The sequence below is a fragment of the Myxocyprinus asiaticus genome, chromosome 5 (assembly GCF_019703515.2).
Source record: "Myxocyprinus asiaticus isolate MX2 ecotype Aquarium Trade chromosome 5, UBuf_Myxa_2, whole genome shotgun sequence".
Classification (NCBI taxonomy): domain Eukaryota; kingdom Metazoa; phylum Chordata; class Actinopteri; order Cypriniformes; family Catostomidae; genus Myxocyprinus; species Myxocyprinus asiaticus.
This window is the reverse complement of record NC_059348.1, coordinates 41,355,613-41,374,193: the sequence shown is the minus strand read 5'-3', so window position 1 is coordinate 41,374,193 and position 18,581 is coordinate 41,355,613. Positions and strand designations below refer to the sequence as shown.

The window sequence follows — 18,581 nt, the reverse complement described above, 5'->3', positions numbered from 1 at the left end:
CCGAAAGTTCATGTACCCTGAAATCAACAAGTGTGAACACATTTTCCTCTAGTACAACTGATGGTGTGTTGCGCAAGCAACCTCAAAGACACAGATTCTGGTCACCTGGGAGCCAGGAAGTAATTGCGTTCACATAAACAATGATGAACGTGATTCAGAGGTTGCATTTTTGCTCTCAAATTGCCTGTTTACTCCACTGAGGGTTAGGTTTAGGGTTGGGGTTTGGGGGTGAAGTTAATAGAATATGCATTCCTGTTGACTGTATTCAACAGGGGGCAGTGGTGGCTCAGCGGTTAAGGCTCTGGGTTACTGATCAGAAGGTCGGGGGTTCAAGCCCCAGCACCGCCAAGATGCCACTGTTGGGCCCTTGAGCAAGGCCCTTGACCCTATCTGCTCCAGGGGCGCCGTATCATGGCTGACCCTGCACTCTGACCCCAGCCTAGCTGGGATATGTGAAAAAGAAGAATTTCACTGTATATGTGCAAATGTATAATGTGTGATAAATAAAGAAAATTATAATTATAAATTACATCATTTACAACTAAAAATACTACTTGCTTTTGGCACCACTCTGTGGACATTTCACCTGTAAACTCACATGTTCACACATGCCCAGAGGGTCAACAAAACTTCCAGCTTTGGCCAATGGGGGGCAGTGATTCGAATTTGCAAAAACTTTCGACTTGTTTCGATTACTGTTGTCGAATTCATAGTGTGATCAATCTCTTTGGGGATGTAATATTCACTGGATTTTCCAAAGTTTGAAAGGTTTAGTGTCATCAAATATTTGAAAGATATTCAGTTTGTCTGAGACACTTAGTAGCAAGTTAACTAGATATCCACAAGCAGAACTGTATATTCTATTTCATTTTCTGAGTAATGTCTGTGAATTTGCATGTAGACTAGTTATTACTTTTAGATCAGCAGAAATTCTGATCACACATTGGAGTCTATACACATTTTCTGCTATTTTCCTGGTGTTTTCTGTTTAACTGTTTGTAGACACTGCTGAACCATTATTTCAATACATTTTTTCATGTCACTATTGTGCTATAATCTATTTCAGATAGTCCAGCCCTAAACAGCGCATGAAAACACAACTAACTGTGGTTGGTTGATTTACATACAGGTCAGGCAGTTTCTTCCTGTTTAAATGGGCAGTTCTTGGCCAGAATATGCTGCAATGTGGACCAGACCCCGTGTCGTTTCATCAAAGATCTGGCTGTGCAAGACTAAGTTAAGAGAGGATAGAAATAGGCAATGCATATTTCAAGGAGACATGCAGAAAGCCAAAAAGAGAGAGTGAGAGATTGAGAATGAAAATTAGCCCTCAAGGTTGATGACAAACCCTGTCACCTCTGAGTTTCTCCATCTCCAGCCTTCCTCTCCTCCCTCGGCCTGATGAACTGCCAAACATGTGAATGTGACATGAATGCACAGTGTGTGTGCGAGACAGAAGCTGGGCGCGAGCGTGCACGTGTGTCCCTCTTATGAGCCCGTCTGTGAGTGCATAAATTGCATGTGCGTGACATAGATAGCGACAGAGCCTCACACAGTGATCACAGAAAAGGCAGACACAAGAAAACATGGCTTCCAAAAGAAGACAGAATATGTGGTCACTGTGACACTGGTGAGACATGAGAGAGAAATATCTTGACTCTCAAACCTCATTCGACATTTTTTTCCAGTTTACCAAAAAAAATATCAAATGCAAATATTGTTGGAGGACAGTTACACTCCTTTTTGAGCTGCACACTCCTCAGAAAATCACCATATTCAAGAATTGTCTGTACAACAGAATAATACTACTAATACTAATAATACTATAGTGTTCTTAATGCTTATTAATGTCTTACCAAATGTTCAATTCTATTCTAATCTATTCTTAAGAATAGGCAATGTAACCCTTATGAATAATACTGCGCATGGTATGATTTGAAATTGGATGGCCGTGGTCTCGACTCCGTTTGCGGTCTCTGTTTATTGTGCACACCTGGAGCTTTTCGGGAGTAACATTAACTAAGATACTACATTATATACATTTCCACTTCTTAAAATGTCTATGTTACTGTATCACACGATTTACACGTTGTGATTCCCATTTATTCATTTATAAACCAACCTGAGCACAATTTTAAATTCCTGACCTGAAGTGACGATTTCACAGCAGAGCTTGTCTATCCATCTCTTTAAGTTTACCAGATTTATATTCACATCAGCGATTAAGTTAATGATCTGGTTAAGACTTTATTCCAAAAAAAACTTTAAATTGTCAATAAAGTTTGAAATTCTCCATAGTGTACAGTACATCTATTCAGAGTATTCCTGCTCATGTGATACGAAGAAACTGAAACATTCTTGTTCTTTTTTTTATTTTTTATTTTATATTTTCTATTCATCATTTAAACTGTACTAAATTTGAGAATGTTAAATGTCCTTGAGCTCTGGAAAGGCGCTATCTAATTTAAATCAAATTAAATTAAATTAAAGAATTATTATTATTATTATTATTATTATTATTATTATTCTTTTCCCGCTATTCTCTTCTGGAAACCAAGAAAGGCTCGCTCTTGCCATTTATTCTACTGCATTTAGCTGATTTTGCACATGTAATTTAACTAAATTATTATGTCCTCCACATTAAAATTAAAATATGTGCGCACAAATCAGCCTTGAGTGTATCGAAATTCCTGATAGACTTACAGACTTCCACTTATTTGTACGCAATACTGATTTATTATAATTTATTTTAATGTTTATCTTTAATATTCACTGCAAAATGTGTGCTTGACATTTCACAATTGCTTGACACCTTGTGCCTCCAGAATAACGTTGCTATTCATGCACAGACATAATCGAAAATTCTGTTTCAGCAAATATTTATGACAGAAATACCAGGAGAAACCTGGTATAATTTTCTTAAATAAAATAATAATTTAATAAAATAATAATATCATAATAATAATAATAATAATTATTATTATTATTATTAGGCTATTATTATGAATAGGCTTATACAAGGCTTTTTATTATAGAAACTACAAATGTAATAGAGTAACATTTAAAAATGGCCGTTTTATTTAGCTTTGACGCACTTCCAGTTTAAGCCCTGCCCACATTCAGTTCTATCCGAATACAGATACAGATACAGATAATTTTGTAATAGGAACAAATACAGATAATGGCTTCGCTGCACAGCCCTATTACACGCATTTTAAAATGTATTGTAATCAAATTACATGTATTAGTACTAGATGTAATCCAGATTTAATGTAATCTTTTACTATACCCATCCCTGTTCTTTTGCTACTGTATGTTCTCATTTTATTTAATGGTTTTGTTTTGTCCAATATGTTATACTGTGTATTGTCATATGTCTTCTAGTTGTTCTTGACTTACAGTATGTACAATCTGGTGCAAAATAAATTTCTAAGAAATCAGACAATAAAGTATAATTACTGTCATCTTTTTTCTGCCAATGCTCTTTTGTGTGCATGTATTGATGCTTTGGCAATTTTGCAGGTAAAACAATCATGGCAATAAAATACTTTCAAATTAAAATAGATTTTAGAGAGAAATAAAAACAGACAGATGGAGTGTGTGCTTGTGTAAAAGATGATTCAAAGTGTGATTGTGTGTACAGACTCACACACACACACACAGACGCACACACACACACCCATAAATAAAATTGATTCCAGAGCAGAGTTAAGCTGTCCCTTTCCTTCTATGTCGCCGTCACCTCTATTCTCCTTCCTGTCTCTGTCTCCCTGTCAAACTTTTTTCACCCTTTCTCATTCCATCTGAGAACAAATTACGGTGATTAGTTTCCCTATTCTTACACTCCCTCCCTTTATTAGCTATCTTTGCTTTTTGTCTCCCGTCAATCCTCTTGTTTCCAGACTCCAAAAATACTTTTCTAAGTCAGTATTTTTGTCTTGTTTCCAGTAAAAACATCTAACAAAATAAATTTTATTTTATGCTTTCAAAAAATATTTGCCAATAGAAAAGACAAAATAACCTTAATTATAAGGTAAAACAAGTTTATTTTTCTTACACCATTGGCAAATCGTACAGTTATTTTCTTGTTATTAAGCCAAAGTGTGCAGTTTCTGCGCCACTTACATCACCAAATGGAATTGCAAAGTAATCACTGTTTTCAAACAGATTCCAGAAAACTCCACCCTGCCCTTCATTAGTTGTACAAACAGATATTCCTGCCCCAAACTCACACCATTGCTTGTGCCAATGTTGCTGAGTCGGGCTGGATAGATCTCTGAAACAAATAGAGGAATGATTTGATAGAGCAACAGAGCCACATGTTGCACTTTTAGGTGAAATCAACCCACAAATGGCTTACAGTATTCATGGCATTTTATGCTAGAAAACAAGGCATCGATAAAATAACACATCAACTTTAAGCATAAACCTCACTTAATTTAGTTAGAATTTATATCTAATTTTAGTTTGCTTTTCAAGTAAATGTCTTTTGTTTTAAGGATATTTACCTGGAAAACAAGACAAAAATTCTGTGAAAGAGAATTTTTCGCAGTGCACTCATCCCCTTTCCCTTGCTTTTGTCCGCTCTCTCTCTCTCTCTTTCAGTAACCGCCGGAGACTCAGGGGAAATAAATTAGTAATATTTATGATGAAACCTTCTCTGTATCGTTGCTTCTTATCTCATCGTCGCATAAAAAAAAGACACTGATCTTAAGAGGCGTACCTATGTAGTCATCCATCAAACAATCTACCCACCCATCCATCAAGCTGGCACAGTGAGCTCTTTTGCTCCTCTCTGCTGCCCAACATGCCAGCCGAGACTGTTAAAACTACATGAACTAGCTCGGCGCTCCTTGCAACATTCTTCAAACGTAATTGCAATGGTCAAAACAGCTCCCAAACCACCTGTAATTTGTTTGCTTTTATCTGAGGTGAATTCCTGGAGAGATTTCTAAATCGGCTTCCAGATATGAGGAGATTTAGCCAACCTTGCCCAGTGAACCCGAAAGCCTACCTGGGTGAGGCTTTGATATATTTTCCCCACATGGCCTTTCTTTGGTCTTCAGATAACTTCACCTCGGCTCACCCCAAAGCAACGTGAGAGAGAGAGAAGGGCAGAGCTGACACTGAGAGAGAAAAGGATGCTGTTTTGTCCATACTAAGAAAGGCCTGGTATGTAATTGAGCAGAACTGGAGGGAGGCTACATTTCATTGTGTTATAACCCTCATGCAAGCACAGTTAAACAGCTGGAGGTGTAACGGTTGGTGTACTTTGTGGAATAAAACTCATTTTTAAGACATATAACCTACCTAACTTTAGCTCCTTGTCACAATGCGCAAAACATAAACTCATAAATACAGATGGATGAGAGGTGTAAACGAAGCATAATCAATGCGTTTTCAACCAAAAATGTATCAGTGTGGGCTTGCCCTTAGTATAACTAAACTGGGGCTCTTCAATGTTTGTCGCACCATGTTTGCAGCGTTCCAGACAGGCCGTTAGTATGCTTATTGTTCTGTACTGCATTAACCAATCAGCATCCAGGACTGAAACTATCAATAGTGCAACAGCTTTAAAGCTACAACATGCATATGTTGATGTGTCATATGGAAGCTACTCACTTTGTGTGAAGTGTGGAGGGTTATCATTGACGTCTGTCAATCGTACAGTAACTGTTGTTGTTCCTGACAGACCGCCCAGATGGCCGCCCATGTCTTTAGCTTGTAGGACCACCAGATATTGATTCTGTGCTTCTCTATCCAGATCAGGAACTGCGGTACGTAGGATACCTGAGAAAGAAGAGGAAAGAGGGACAAAGAAAGAAACAAATTCAATCATCTCCTTAAATCCATTAATTTCCATGTGTTCTCTGATCATAAACTTCCATATAAGGGCACTGACAGCAAAGGTAACCAGTGCGACACATCAACAGACAACAGTTTACGTGGAGCTTTTCAAAAATTTTAATGTGGTAGTTTAGCTGTGGATACATACTGTACAGTAGATAGGCAGAGATCTTTCAGAATGCTAAGGCTCAGAATGCTAATTCCTGCTAATGAGCAAAATAGATTGCCATGCAGTGCATACAGTACAGAATTAGGTTAATATCCTTGATTAGCATTCAAAAACCTCGAGGAGAAAAAGCCCTCTCATTCATATCAGCATGGGGTCCACAAATGTCAACAAAACTCATTAGGTTTCATTAGACGACCAAATGGAAGCAACACACAAGGAAGTCCATTATCCACATAGACAGAGGCACAATACACTAACTGCTACACAAACATCCACACAGTAGGTCCGTGCAAGCGGACTCTCTCATAAAATTCATCTTTCATTCTTTGTCGCTCCTTTTCTCTGCCTCATTCTTTCCAACCTGTCATACACACAAATACCCATCATACTTTTCTCAACCCCTAGCACACACACATACACATATAGACTGGCAAAATATGTGTGTGCCCACACAGTGCCCACTGCGTCTAGAATCGCCCATGCTCAGTTCACTTCTGCCAATTCCACTTTACAGCACAAAGAAGCAAGAGTGATTTTTCAAATGGCTGCAGCACCCCTGTAACCCTGAATAAAATGACTCTCGCATGTCCCGACAGCTACTGAGGCTGTGCTTCCATATAATAGTTCACAAACCTGCAGTGGTGTCTACAGGAAGCACTTATTTTTGTTTTTCATACCCTTAGAACTGTTATTTTAGTTTGTGTTTGTTAGAAGTGCAGTGTCCACATTTACATTTAGATTTAGTCATTTAGCAGACACTTTTATCAAAAGTGACTTACAAATTAGGCATAATAAGCAGTTTGTCATACAAAATGTGTCCAAAATGTGTCCAAATGTAAAAACTATCCATAAAATTTGTTAGTACACAATGAAGTCTGTCACATCTTGCATACTTCTGCAATATTTTGTAGTACAAGTAGTGCGAGTAGTGTATTCACACCGGAAAATGCGACGAGACTTAGATTGCAGCTTTCCCTATGTAGAGGATGGGGCAGGGTTATCAGGTCACGATGCTGGCCTGAAAAAAATGGCAGATGGCAGACAAGCCGATTACCGAAACCTCTGTGGAAAAGACAACGCCTTACAAATGTGAGTTGAATGCTTTACCATATCCCCACATTGTGTGATTCCTTGAAATATGAATGTGCCATGAGATAATATCTTAAAAGATTAACAACGATTCCATTACCTTTTTAAAGAAATGTGGCCCTTTATTAGTGAATTTTAAAGATGCTCCGATGTACCGGCCAAACATCTGTATCGGCCGATAAAAGTAATTATCGATTGCAATCGATAGCCGATTATCAGGGCTGATTTTTTCCTGTCAAAAGGGGGTGGAAAATGCATTGGACAATTAGCCTTCAACTCATGCTGTGTGTGAAATAAAATGTCTCTTGTGTGGATTGACTTTAAATTGGGTGACAATGACAGCAGAGTTGCAATTTGTAAGCTTTGCACTGCAAAAATTTCATGAGGTTGAACTACTGTTAAACTTTTAACACAACTAATTTGATTAATCATATTAAAGCTTGACACAAGAAGGAACATGATGAACATATAAAAGCTAAAGTGGATGCTGTTTCAGCTAAAAGCAAACATTTCAGAATTCAGTGTGTTCTGAATTCTGAATGCATTCTAAAATTCTGAAAAACAACAAAAAGAAGAACCAGCAAACAATCGATATTGGCAGTTTTTATTCTAAATAATCGGATATCAGTATCTGCTCACAGATTTTGTATCAGTGCCTCCCAAGTAAATTTGACAATGAATTTTATTTGATGGATCATAACTATCTAAAAATATACCTCAATGACTTTTTGAAATTGTATTTGATCTAATGTGGCTACCTTTTTCATTTTTTAAAATGCTTAATATGTGTAATAATCTGAATAATATTGCCATAAGTCATAAGCACAAAGTCATTGGGCATGGCCATGAAGTTTTGGTATTTTCGTGCAAGCATGCGCTAAGTCTAGGCGCAAGTGGGTTTTGCAAATCGCTCGCGCAACGCCCAAATGGGCTGGATAAATTGCAATTTAATTCTGAGGTTCTTCTCCGGTTATTCCACCATCTGCGTCCTTTTATATAGTCCATTCCCTGAAGCACCATCGATATAAAATAAAGAAAGCACATTCATAAGAAGTTGTGTAAATGGGCTGTATGCAATGATTTAGAAGAATTGAAAATTAAGTTCTTTTGTGCATTAATTGCGTCCTTGATGATTGTCGGCCATATTTCTATGACAGTGACACGCTCCTTTCATACGCATGGAAAATTTGATTTCTCTACAGAATTTGCATGTATTACAGAGAATGTAAGTATTATGAATCATTTTCATCTACTGACACACAAATCATGGCTAGTATTAACAGTGATTGTATCGGCACGCACTTCAATTCTACCGGTCAATTTTGATTTTTAAAAATGTAATTAATGTATTGAAACATGAAACAGTTAAACCAAACATATGACTAAGTTAAAATTACATTTCAAACAAACGAAATTAAAATCAAAATATGAAGTGATCAAAAAAAATACCAATTCAAAAACATTTTACTCTCTCCAGCTTCTGCCACCGGCCCGTTTTGCAGTGACTTAAAAATCACTCTACGACAACAGGTGAAAAAATACCATTGCAAATTAGATCATAAATACAATCATAAATTTAAACATAATAATAATATTTGAAAAATAAACCATGACCTATAGATAGTTTAACACAAATCTCATACATTTTTGTTTCATACAAGATGGCTACAACTCATTACTGGACATACTGTAATTTGATGTTCCACTATATTTTCAGAGTTTGGAAATGAACTGTATTACCACCTGCTAGTGAAATCTCCAAACTGCAAATGCAGGAACTGAGTTTCAACTTTGCGCTGAGTTAAGATGTGGTTTTCAAACATCTTAGTGCAATGACCTATTTCTCAGGAAAATTGTGCTTTGTGCCACTTCATTAACATACAATACACCCACAGTTTGCGTGCATACACCCACAATAGCGCAAACAGTCACACCCATGCCCACTTGTGCTTTGCGCTGGCACGAAAAAATTATTTGAATTAGCGTTCTCGAGAAACTTGGACAAGACGTTGTGCACAGTCATTGTGCGTAGTGCTGCGCTTTACACACTCACAGAAATGTATGTTTTTGTTTGTTTTTCTTTATTTTAGATTTTGTGTATTGACAAACCCTTGTTCTGCCTTGTTTAAAAACAGGTCTGAATTTTATTCTCGTATGTGTACCTGTGAATTTGTGAAATAATATGTGGGGTTTTTAACTTGCATAAAATAATAATGTAAATTACCTCATTCCTTATTATTAATTTTATTATACAAACATCTACATAATTGGGATTAATTTCACACTGGGGTTTTGCCTAATGAAGACCTAATTGTTGAAACATTGCAGTTGTTCAATCCAATTTGGCATTAATTTCAGTGTGCTGATATTTACTTTTTTATCTTTCTTTCTTTGTTTTTTTTTCTGCAGGTGCATAGCCGCATTCCCTGCACCTGTATCCAACTTGTTTTGAATGTGTACACTTTTTCTATAATTTATATGGTTTCCTCTATTATCATATAAACCAAATCAAATATACACAACAACAACAACAGCAAAAAGTGCAGGAGCTTGCGCATGTGAATACATTTCTGCCAAGTCAGTCTGGGTTAACGAGCAGTGAAGAGAGGGAGGCGAGAAACAGGAACATAAGAAAAGAGCAATGAGGAAAGAAGCAGAAAGATGAATGGAGGACAGAGTGAGGGGAACTCAGGGATATGATCAGGCCTTTGAAGGAGGAGCAGTGTGGCTTTAATGTGTCATCAGGGACTGAGGCTGGCCTTAAGACACTATAACATGAAACTGAAGTCTCTCTATTCTGGAAAACCATTTAAATATATTTTTCACTGAAGCTGAGTGACCTCTTCTTGGCCCTTACAGTTAAGGGGCACAGATAATCTGAGAAAGGACTGGTTTCTCCATGGACATCAATGATTAACTGTTAGCAAAAACACTGTTTCAAGCTGTTTTCCTCATAAATATTATAACTGTCAATATAAATAACTGTCATCATGTTAGTAGTGTAAAAAAGCTTTGGTTTTATGGACTATATAGTCTTAATAAGAGACCTTCATTTTGATGTTGTTACTTTTATTGACAGTAGATAGAGGGGGACAGGAAATGTTGAGTAGAGGATGGGCAAATGGGATCAGAAAATGTCACAATTAAACTCAAACTGGCCACATGAGCACCAAGCTGTGATGGAAAATCTACACTACCTTTCTGGAAAGATAAGCTTAGATCAGCATGAAGGTTGATTTTGCTGGTTAGTGCTGGTTTAGCTGGTGGACTAGCATAGCCATACTGGTCACTAAGAAACACAAAGTTGTTTGAACCTGTTCGACCAGCATGGTGGGTTTGGTGAAGCTGGTTGACCAAGGAAGTCTTGTTGGTTAAGCTAGTTAAAGCTGAAGTGTGCAATTCCTGCACCTTTAGCATCACTAAATGGAATAGCAAAAATAACTACATCTAAAGAAAATGTGAGTGCTGCTTGCCATGGCAAAACTCGCTGCCAAAATGTTCCACCAAGGGTCACAGTGCACCACCCTGAATCAAAAGAGGTCACCCCCAAATATTTACTATGTTCTGGTGCAGAGATATGCTTTTCTAGGTAATTGCTAGGGCATTGCTAGGTGGCTGCTAGGGTGTTGTGTGTGGGTTGCTAGGTGTCACTAAACCTTTCTTACTATTTTCTTTCTTACTATTTTCTGTTCTGGAGATATGAGCTCTTCACTCCCTTCTTAATGTTAAGTCCATGATCTTTTTCGCCCATTTTTGTTCAGCTGCCGGGCAAACATTGCATGACTGACTACTTATAAAGGTCAAAGCACATCTCTTCTCATTAAGCCGGTCAATTTGACACCTCATTTAACTGTTTAAGACAAACAGTGTGTGACGAGTTACACACCAAAATTTGGGTGGAAGAAGAAAAACTGGTTTAGGGATTTTTGGAAAATCCCTAAACAAAGGTCAGAGTAATAGTAATAGTGGTGCCTTGCTAAAGCAAACATCACTAATGATTGTTTTCAAACAGATTTTCTGAATACTCCCCCTATCTACCATTGGTTGGACAAACAGACAGACCCTGCTCCAAACTCATGCTATTAGTTGAACCAGTGTTGCTGTGCAGGGCTGGTCGGGATGAAGAAACAGAGCAATATTTAAATAGCACCCAGTGACGCAGTGTTGACACTTTTCACAATGGCTTAATTACAGCTGACTCTGCATTTTAAATTTGGATAGAAGAAAGTATTATAACATCCATGTTAAAACACTTCAGCTTTAAGAAGCCTGCATGGGACACATACTAGCATCCCAAACCCAACATATGCTGGTGATGAACAATTCTGTTCTTGTCAATAACTGCTAGGCCTAAATTAATCCAACACATACCTGTCTGAGGGTCCACAGAGAAGTGCGGCTGTCCCTGAACCAGCGTGTACACTAGTCGAGCGCTGTTCCCATAGGTTGGATCATCAGCATCTGAAGCTGTCACCTGGATGATAGAGGTCCCTGAGGCAGAGTACACAAGAGAGTAAAAGTGAGAGGACAAGGAAGAAAATATGAGATGATCGATACAGCACATATGAACATGAGAATACCAGGTCACCACAGGACAAGCACATTAAATGGAGAAAGCTTTATAAAGACTGACAGATTGTCCTCTTTTCTCTCTCCCCCCTGCTGCAGTGTGACAAATACTGTATTAACTCTCTCCTCTCTCCAGCTGCACACCTTCTTTCTTTCTCGCCTCTGTCTGTCTCACTTCATTTCTCTTCATCTCCTTCTTCAATTTCCTTTTGCTCCCTCTCTCAATCTCTCTGCCTTGCTACGGCCACACTCCCCCGTTCCCATAACTCCCTGATGTCCTGAATTGCTCCCCCATTTCAGCCTTTTATACAACCAAATAAATCAAAGACAGTCAGCTTCATGTGAAAGACTGAAATTGTTTGAAAAAACATATATATGTAAAATGAAAAGGGAACTGCGTTTCCAATGGGGCAACGGCTGACAAGCTCAGAGGGAAGGGGGGTTGGTGGGAGCATCTGTTGCTGTTTTCTGACATCAAAGGCCTGACAGTGTCAGCAAGAGAGCGTGTGGGTTGAGGGGAGGGTGTAGTCTGATTACACATCTTCCACAGGTGGTTAAGAAGCAGGAGAAGGCAAATGGAAGATGGTAGGAGAATGAAAGTGAGAGAGAAAGAGATTGCCACAGTAAACGAATGGTCTGATAGGCAGATCAAAAAGAGTTGTGACTGTCGGGTTGATGCAACATGCACCGGCTCAGAGAAATCTATTCAAATTCAATCTTAGAGCAACTGCAAAACATGCCACAATTTAGACCGATAACACATTCACATTGGTTGATTATTAGATTTGAATGGAGCTCAGTTCAGTTTACCCCAACAAGGGTTCAAGCATTCAAATTCAGAGCATCAGACTCTAAACACAGAATATTCCCATTCTGATCTTGTTTGCTTTTGGAATCCTTTGAAATTAATTAAACTTGGTTCAGAAAAACAAAATAGGGGTAATATTTGAACTGCCGCACACAGACTTGAAATCGATAAACGTGAGAGGTTATTTGTGGAATGAGCATTATTAACATTTAAACACTGCAAATCATAGAGAGCATTTCATTGGCTTTTCAAATGAGAGTATGTATGATGGGTTTTGGGAATAAACGAGCTTGAATCAGCTGCCTTCTAAGGCCATGTCCACAAAAATCAGTTTTTGTTTGAAAACTGTCATTTTCAGTGTCTTACTATTATATTTTTACAAAGTATGCAATACTAGAGAGCGCTTTCGAAATTTGGTTTTCAGGGGAGGAAAACGGTTTTCCAATGTTGATGAGAGGTATAATGCAGAATAATTTCTAAAGAAAACAGATTATTGTGTACGTGGCCCAAGGCAGCATCTTATCTGAAATGCAACCTCATAAGCAAATATTTGAAACGCTCTACATAGGCAGAACCTCACAATTTATTCTAATATGCTTTGTCCCAAATGACACACTATACACTTTGCACTTAGATTATGCAGTGGACCATTTAGTGTTTGAATTTTTAAAATATACTATTGTCTGAAATGGATACTTTTTTAAAAACAGGATACTTTTTTCTGTAAGAAAAAAACTACACGGAGTGACAAGCGCTTGCGATGTTTTACCATTAGCTTTAGCAAATTAGCCAACCTTAGTCCAACATTTACAGTATATCTCAAATAATGTTAAAGCATTCAACTTACATTTGGCAGCCACACTTTAAAAATGTTTTGTTGATTCAACTAATTATATTTATTGCCTTTTTTGCATGGGCTTTTTTGAGTATACCTGACTTAACAGGACAAATTAAAAAGTAATCTGAACTGATGTAGTTGTGAAAACTTCAGTTTATTTAGTTGAACTTCAGATAGCTGAACTTAACTGGATGTTATAACAACACATTTACTGAATTAAAGGTCTGCCGCTGTAAAGTTAGTTTTCAGTGAACCTAAATTTAATTGTCAAGTAAACCAGCCTGCAAGTTTTGGAATGCAGGGTGGTCTCTTCTTGAGAGACACAGGCTACACACTTGATAGTGTGATTAGAAGGCACATGATGTCAAGACTTGACAAACAAAGCTCATTAGTAGTTATAATCAACAAAGATCATTAAGTAAATGATGAGCTCTTAAAATCACCACAAATATTAATCAACAGTAATGACAAAAACAACAACAGCAGCAGAAATAAAGTCTGAAAATAGCTAAATAAATAAATAAAAATAAGCCTGCAACACTTACCTCATTATTTATTCATGCTGCAATACATGCTAGAAGCTGGCAAGTCTGTGTTTGTTCAGACAAACTTTGTTGAGAGGACAAATACACTTGTTCGTTCAAATTAAGTACAAGTTCATAGAATCACAACTTAATATGTTAAGTTAACAAGACAATTTAGTTGCGTCAACTCAAAAAAGCACCTTGATACCACTAGATGTAAAAAAAAAAAATAAAAATAAAAAATACAGTGCAGGTAACCCCACCCCTTCCACTACGTAGGACAAGTGCATGAAGTGTCCAACATTCCAGACTCTTCTTTTATTGCATTTTCAATGTGAACACCCTACTTTCCCTACTTACATGACAAAATGACGCAGAAAAGTTCAGAAGTATGCAATTTGGGATGCAGCCATTTTGGGAGTTGCTAAGCTAAAACCACAATAATATAATAAGCCTGATAACACATAGTACACACAAACATTGGGTAAAATACGATATTTTTAATTAGATTAGATTAGATGTAATTTATACTATATTAAGTAAATTAAACCTATTTTTAACTATACTTTTCGGTATTGAGTGAATTAGAAATATATTTTAGAGACTCAACATTTTTCGTCTGCCATCTTGGATTACTGCTTTAGAATTTGGCCAAAAGAAAGCATCTTAGAAGGTAGCTTTGGAACAGCCTTTATGTCAGAAGTTCACCAACAATATGATGCCTCACTAGGCTTTAGAACTTTATGAAGCAATGCATTATGAATATAGTATTGACATTCAGTAGGGACATGCTAGCAGGCATTTGCGTATGTTGTCTTCCAGTACCTATGTTTGCCATCTCAGGTACTGTGGCACTGTAGGGCCCTTCCTCAAACACAGGTGGGTTGTCGTTGATATCTTGCACTCTAATGATGAACTGGGAGGAAGGCTCCAGGGCACGCTCTGTCTGACTATCTGTTGCAGTGGCAATCAGCCGATATTCGTCCTTCTCCTCCCTGTCCAAGGGCTTGGTAACATGGATGTTGCCTGTCTTCTCATCAATCACAAAAACTGACCCCGCCCCCTCACCTCGCAGCACGTACTTAGTGCGTCCATCACCTCTGTCCATGTCAGTGTGAAGCTGAGAGAAAGAGAAAAAAAAAAGAGAGGATGAGACAGAGACAGAAGGATTAAAAGAGATTGACATTAAAAGAGAAAGAGCTAAGGGCTGAGAAGCAAAAATATTGAAGATTATATACTACACAAAGGTCAAAGGAGGTGAAATCGCTACTATGAAAGGCTAATCCAACCATCAGCTCACAAAGCAGAGTTTATCAAATGGCCATTTGAATTAATCAGTGCACAAACAAGGACAGTCAAAAGATTAGTCCGGAAATATAGACTCCAGGTAATGGGAGGTAATGATTACACAGCCTTGCATTAGGCATTCATACACAGAGCATTGATTGTGGGTGGAATCCGCTTATTGGATCAGTGGTAGTCTACAGCTAAGGAGATGCGGCGTGCAGTAATAGCGCAAAGGCTGGGCTGCAAAGGGAGTTTGTGACGCTCGGAGGGAAGAGCACAGCTGACACATCGGCATTCATCCTCATTACCACTTCTGCGTGGCCAGAACATGGCTGCTTAAAAAGACCCCTTAACAGCACAACTTCTACAAAAGTGCCACACTGCAAGTTTGGAAGACAAATGGGAGTGTGTCCTATGTTTGCAGGCATTCAAGTGTGCAAATAGCTAAGAACGTTTCCTCAATGGATATTTTTGAATTAGAATATTCATTGTCTTTTCCAGTTGAATTCTGAGGCAAAACATGAGGTTATGTAGATGTGCATCTCAAAAAGAATGGCTAACATGCTGGTGCAATGATTAGAAAAACTATATGGAAGCACATTGTGCTCATTGATACACATATTGTTGTATAAGACAGTACTGTAGTTCATCTTGCACTCTCTCCTAACCAGGTGCAATGAAGTAACGCAACAGGCAAGAGCTGGAGGTCACCAAGTTGCTGTACTTTTGGTTGCTAGTAGGTGTTCCTGTATCATATAAGCTTCACTGTCTGTACTCTTATTGCTAATCGCAGTTTTGTGTTACAGTGCATTTGTATAATGTTGAAATCTGCTCTATAACTCAATAATGCATCACCAGCTAAATAAATCAAATCAAATCACTTTTATTGTACACAAGTGCAATAGTGGGTGAAATTCTTGGGTGCAGTTCCGAGCAACATAGTAGTCCTGTCAGTGACGAGACATATACCAATTTACAATAAACATCAGATTTACACAACACAATTTAAAATCTAATATACATATAATTACAACACAATATACAAATACTAACATACAATGTACAGTATACAATACACACAATATAGAATACACATTATACAATAAAACATTTGTTTTATATATAGTATATATAAAATATACAGTAGGTTGTATTGTACTGTATTGACATTCAGGCTGTCGGTTGATAGTAAGTTGTCAGTGTGTTATTAAGAGAGAATATAATTTATGACAGTCCGGTGTGAGATAATAAGATTAATAAAGTGCAGTGCTGATGTATTTTGATAGTGAGAGATCAAGAGTTCAAAAGTCTGATTGCTTGGGGGAAGAAGCTGTCATGTAGTCGGCTGGTGCGGGTCCTGATGCTGCGATACCACCTGCCTGATGGTAGCAAAGAGAACAGCCCATGGCTCGGGTGGCTGGAGACTCTGATGATCCTCCAAGCTTTTTTCACACACCGCCTGGTATATATGTCCTGGAGGGAGGGAAGCTCACCTCCAATGATGTGTCTGGCAGTTCGCACCACCCTTTGCAGGGCTTTGCGGTTGTGGGCGGTGCTATTGCCATACCAGGTGGAGATGCAGCCAGTCAGGATGCTCTCTACAGTGCTGGTGTAGAACCGTGTGAAGATGTGGCAGTTCATTCCAAACTTCCTCAGCCGTCTCAGGAAGAAGAGGCACTGATGAGCCTTCTTCACAACAGCCTCAGTGTGGACCGACCATGTGAGTTCCTCAGTGATGTGGACACCCAGGAACCTGAAGCTGCTGACTCTCTCCTCTGGTGCTCCATTGATGGTGATGGGGCTGTGTTCTCTTTCTCTTCTCCTGAAGTCCACCACAAGCTCCTTTGTCTTACTGACATTGAGGGAGAGGTTGTGCTCCTGACACCAGTGTGTCAGAGTGTGCACCTCCTCTCTGTAGGCTGATCATTGTAAGTGATCAGACCTACCAACGTCGTATCATCAGCAAACTTAATGATGGCATTGGAGCTGTGTGTTGCCACACAGTCATGTGTGTACAGAGAATACAGGAGTAGGCTGAGCACACAGCCCTGTGGGGCTCCAGTGTTGAGGGTCAGTGATGAGGAGATGTTGCTGCCCATTCTAACCATCTGGCGTCTGCTTGACAGGAAGTCCAGGATCCAGCTGCACAGCGAGCTGTTTAAGCCCAGAGCCCGGAGTTTCACATAAAGCTTGAAGGGCACTATGGTGTTGAATGCTGAGCTGTAGCCTACAAACAGCATTCTCACATAAGTGTTTTTTTTTCCAGGTGGGAGAGAGCAGTGTGTATTGTAGATGCAATGGCATCATCAGTGGAGCGGTTGTTGCAGTAAGCAAACTGCAATGGGTCCAGTGATGGAGGCAGCACAGAACACATGTAATCTCTGATTAGTCTCTCAAAGATTTTGCTGATGATGGGGGTCAGCAACAGGATGCCAGTCATTTAAGCAAGTGATTTTGGATTGCTTTGGTACTGGCACAATAGTGGACATTTTAAAGCATGTGGGGACTACAGACAAAGAGAGGGAAAGGTTGAAAATGTCCGTAAAAACACCAGCCAGTTGTTTCGCACATGCTCTGATGTAGCGGCCCGGAATGCCGTGTGGACCCGTGGCTTTACAGATATTCACCCGTCGGAAGGAGTTTTTTTTCCCTTTAAAGTCCGTGATGATGTTAATTCCCTGCCACATGCTTCTAGAGTTGGTGGTGTTGAACTGTCCTTCAATCTTGTTCCTGTACTGGCGTTTTGCTGTTTTGATAGTTTTTTGGAGGGCACAACTGGCTTGTTTATGTTCCTCCGCATTCCTGGAGTTAAAAGCGGAGTTCAGCACATCAAGTGCCATGCGAACATCGCTATTAATCCAAGTTTCTGGTTCGGGTAGATCCGTATTGTTTTGGTCGGAACAACGTCCTCTATGCACTTTCTGATGAAACACGTTACGCCATCAGCGTAAAGCTCGATGTCGTCATCAGAGACGGACCGGAACATCTCCCAGTCCGTGTAATCTCAAAATAGGACTACAACTGTCAGGCATGTACACTCACATGCTTGCAGTAGTTGTACTCTGTATTTTGCAACGTCATAGCAACATGCAATTTTAATTTTTTTTTAAATACAGGGGCTTGAAAATATATGTGTAGAATCTGACTCTGTGTAATTTATGTTGAACAAAATGCTTTATTTTACTCATCAATCCAAAACAGGCATTTCAAACTCCTTTGGAAATTCTGGAAGGAACGTGTGGCTTGAAAATGCTAATTGTCTTCCGGGGTTTAGCCTCGCCCAGTGAAATCTCATTGGCTAAAATCCCACTCCACATAATTGTAATGTGCAGCAATCTGGTTCATTCCATTCATTTTTTCCATAAGGGAATTGATTATTACCGATAGGTTATTAACTGAAGATATGTATGCTTCTGTTGAAGCCATCAGTCCACGTTATTTCAAGTCCAT

General features: G+C 38.7%; 1 protein-coding gene across 1 annotated transcript in view; it reads right to left on the bottom strand.

The window, feature by feature from the left end:
• The window catches only part of LOC127440626 (uncharacterized), a 248,609-nt gene that overhangs the window by 67,481 nt on the left and 162,547 nt on the right, over positions 1-18,581 (bottom strand). Inside the window, exons 3-5 of the mRNA XM_051697339.1 lie at positions 14,670-14,964; positions 11,477-11,596; positions 5,623-5,790 (exon numbers count right to left, since the gene is read on the bottom strand). Of these exons, the coding sequence (XP_051553299.1) occupies positions 5,623-5,790; positions 11,477-11,596; positions 14,670-14,964 (583 nt within the window). The remainder of the gene's footprint in view (positions 1-5,622; positions 5,791-11,476; positions 11,597-14,669; positions 14,965-18,581) is intronic.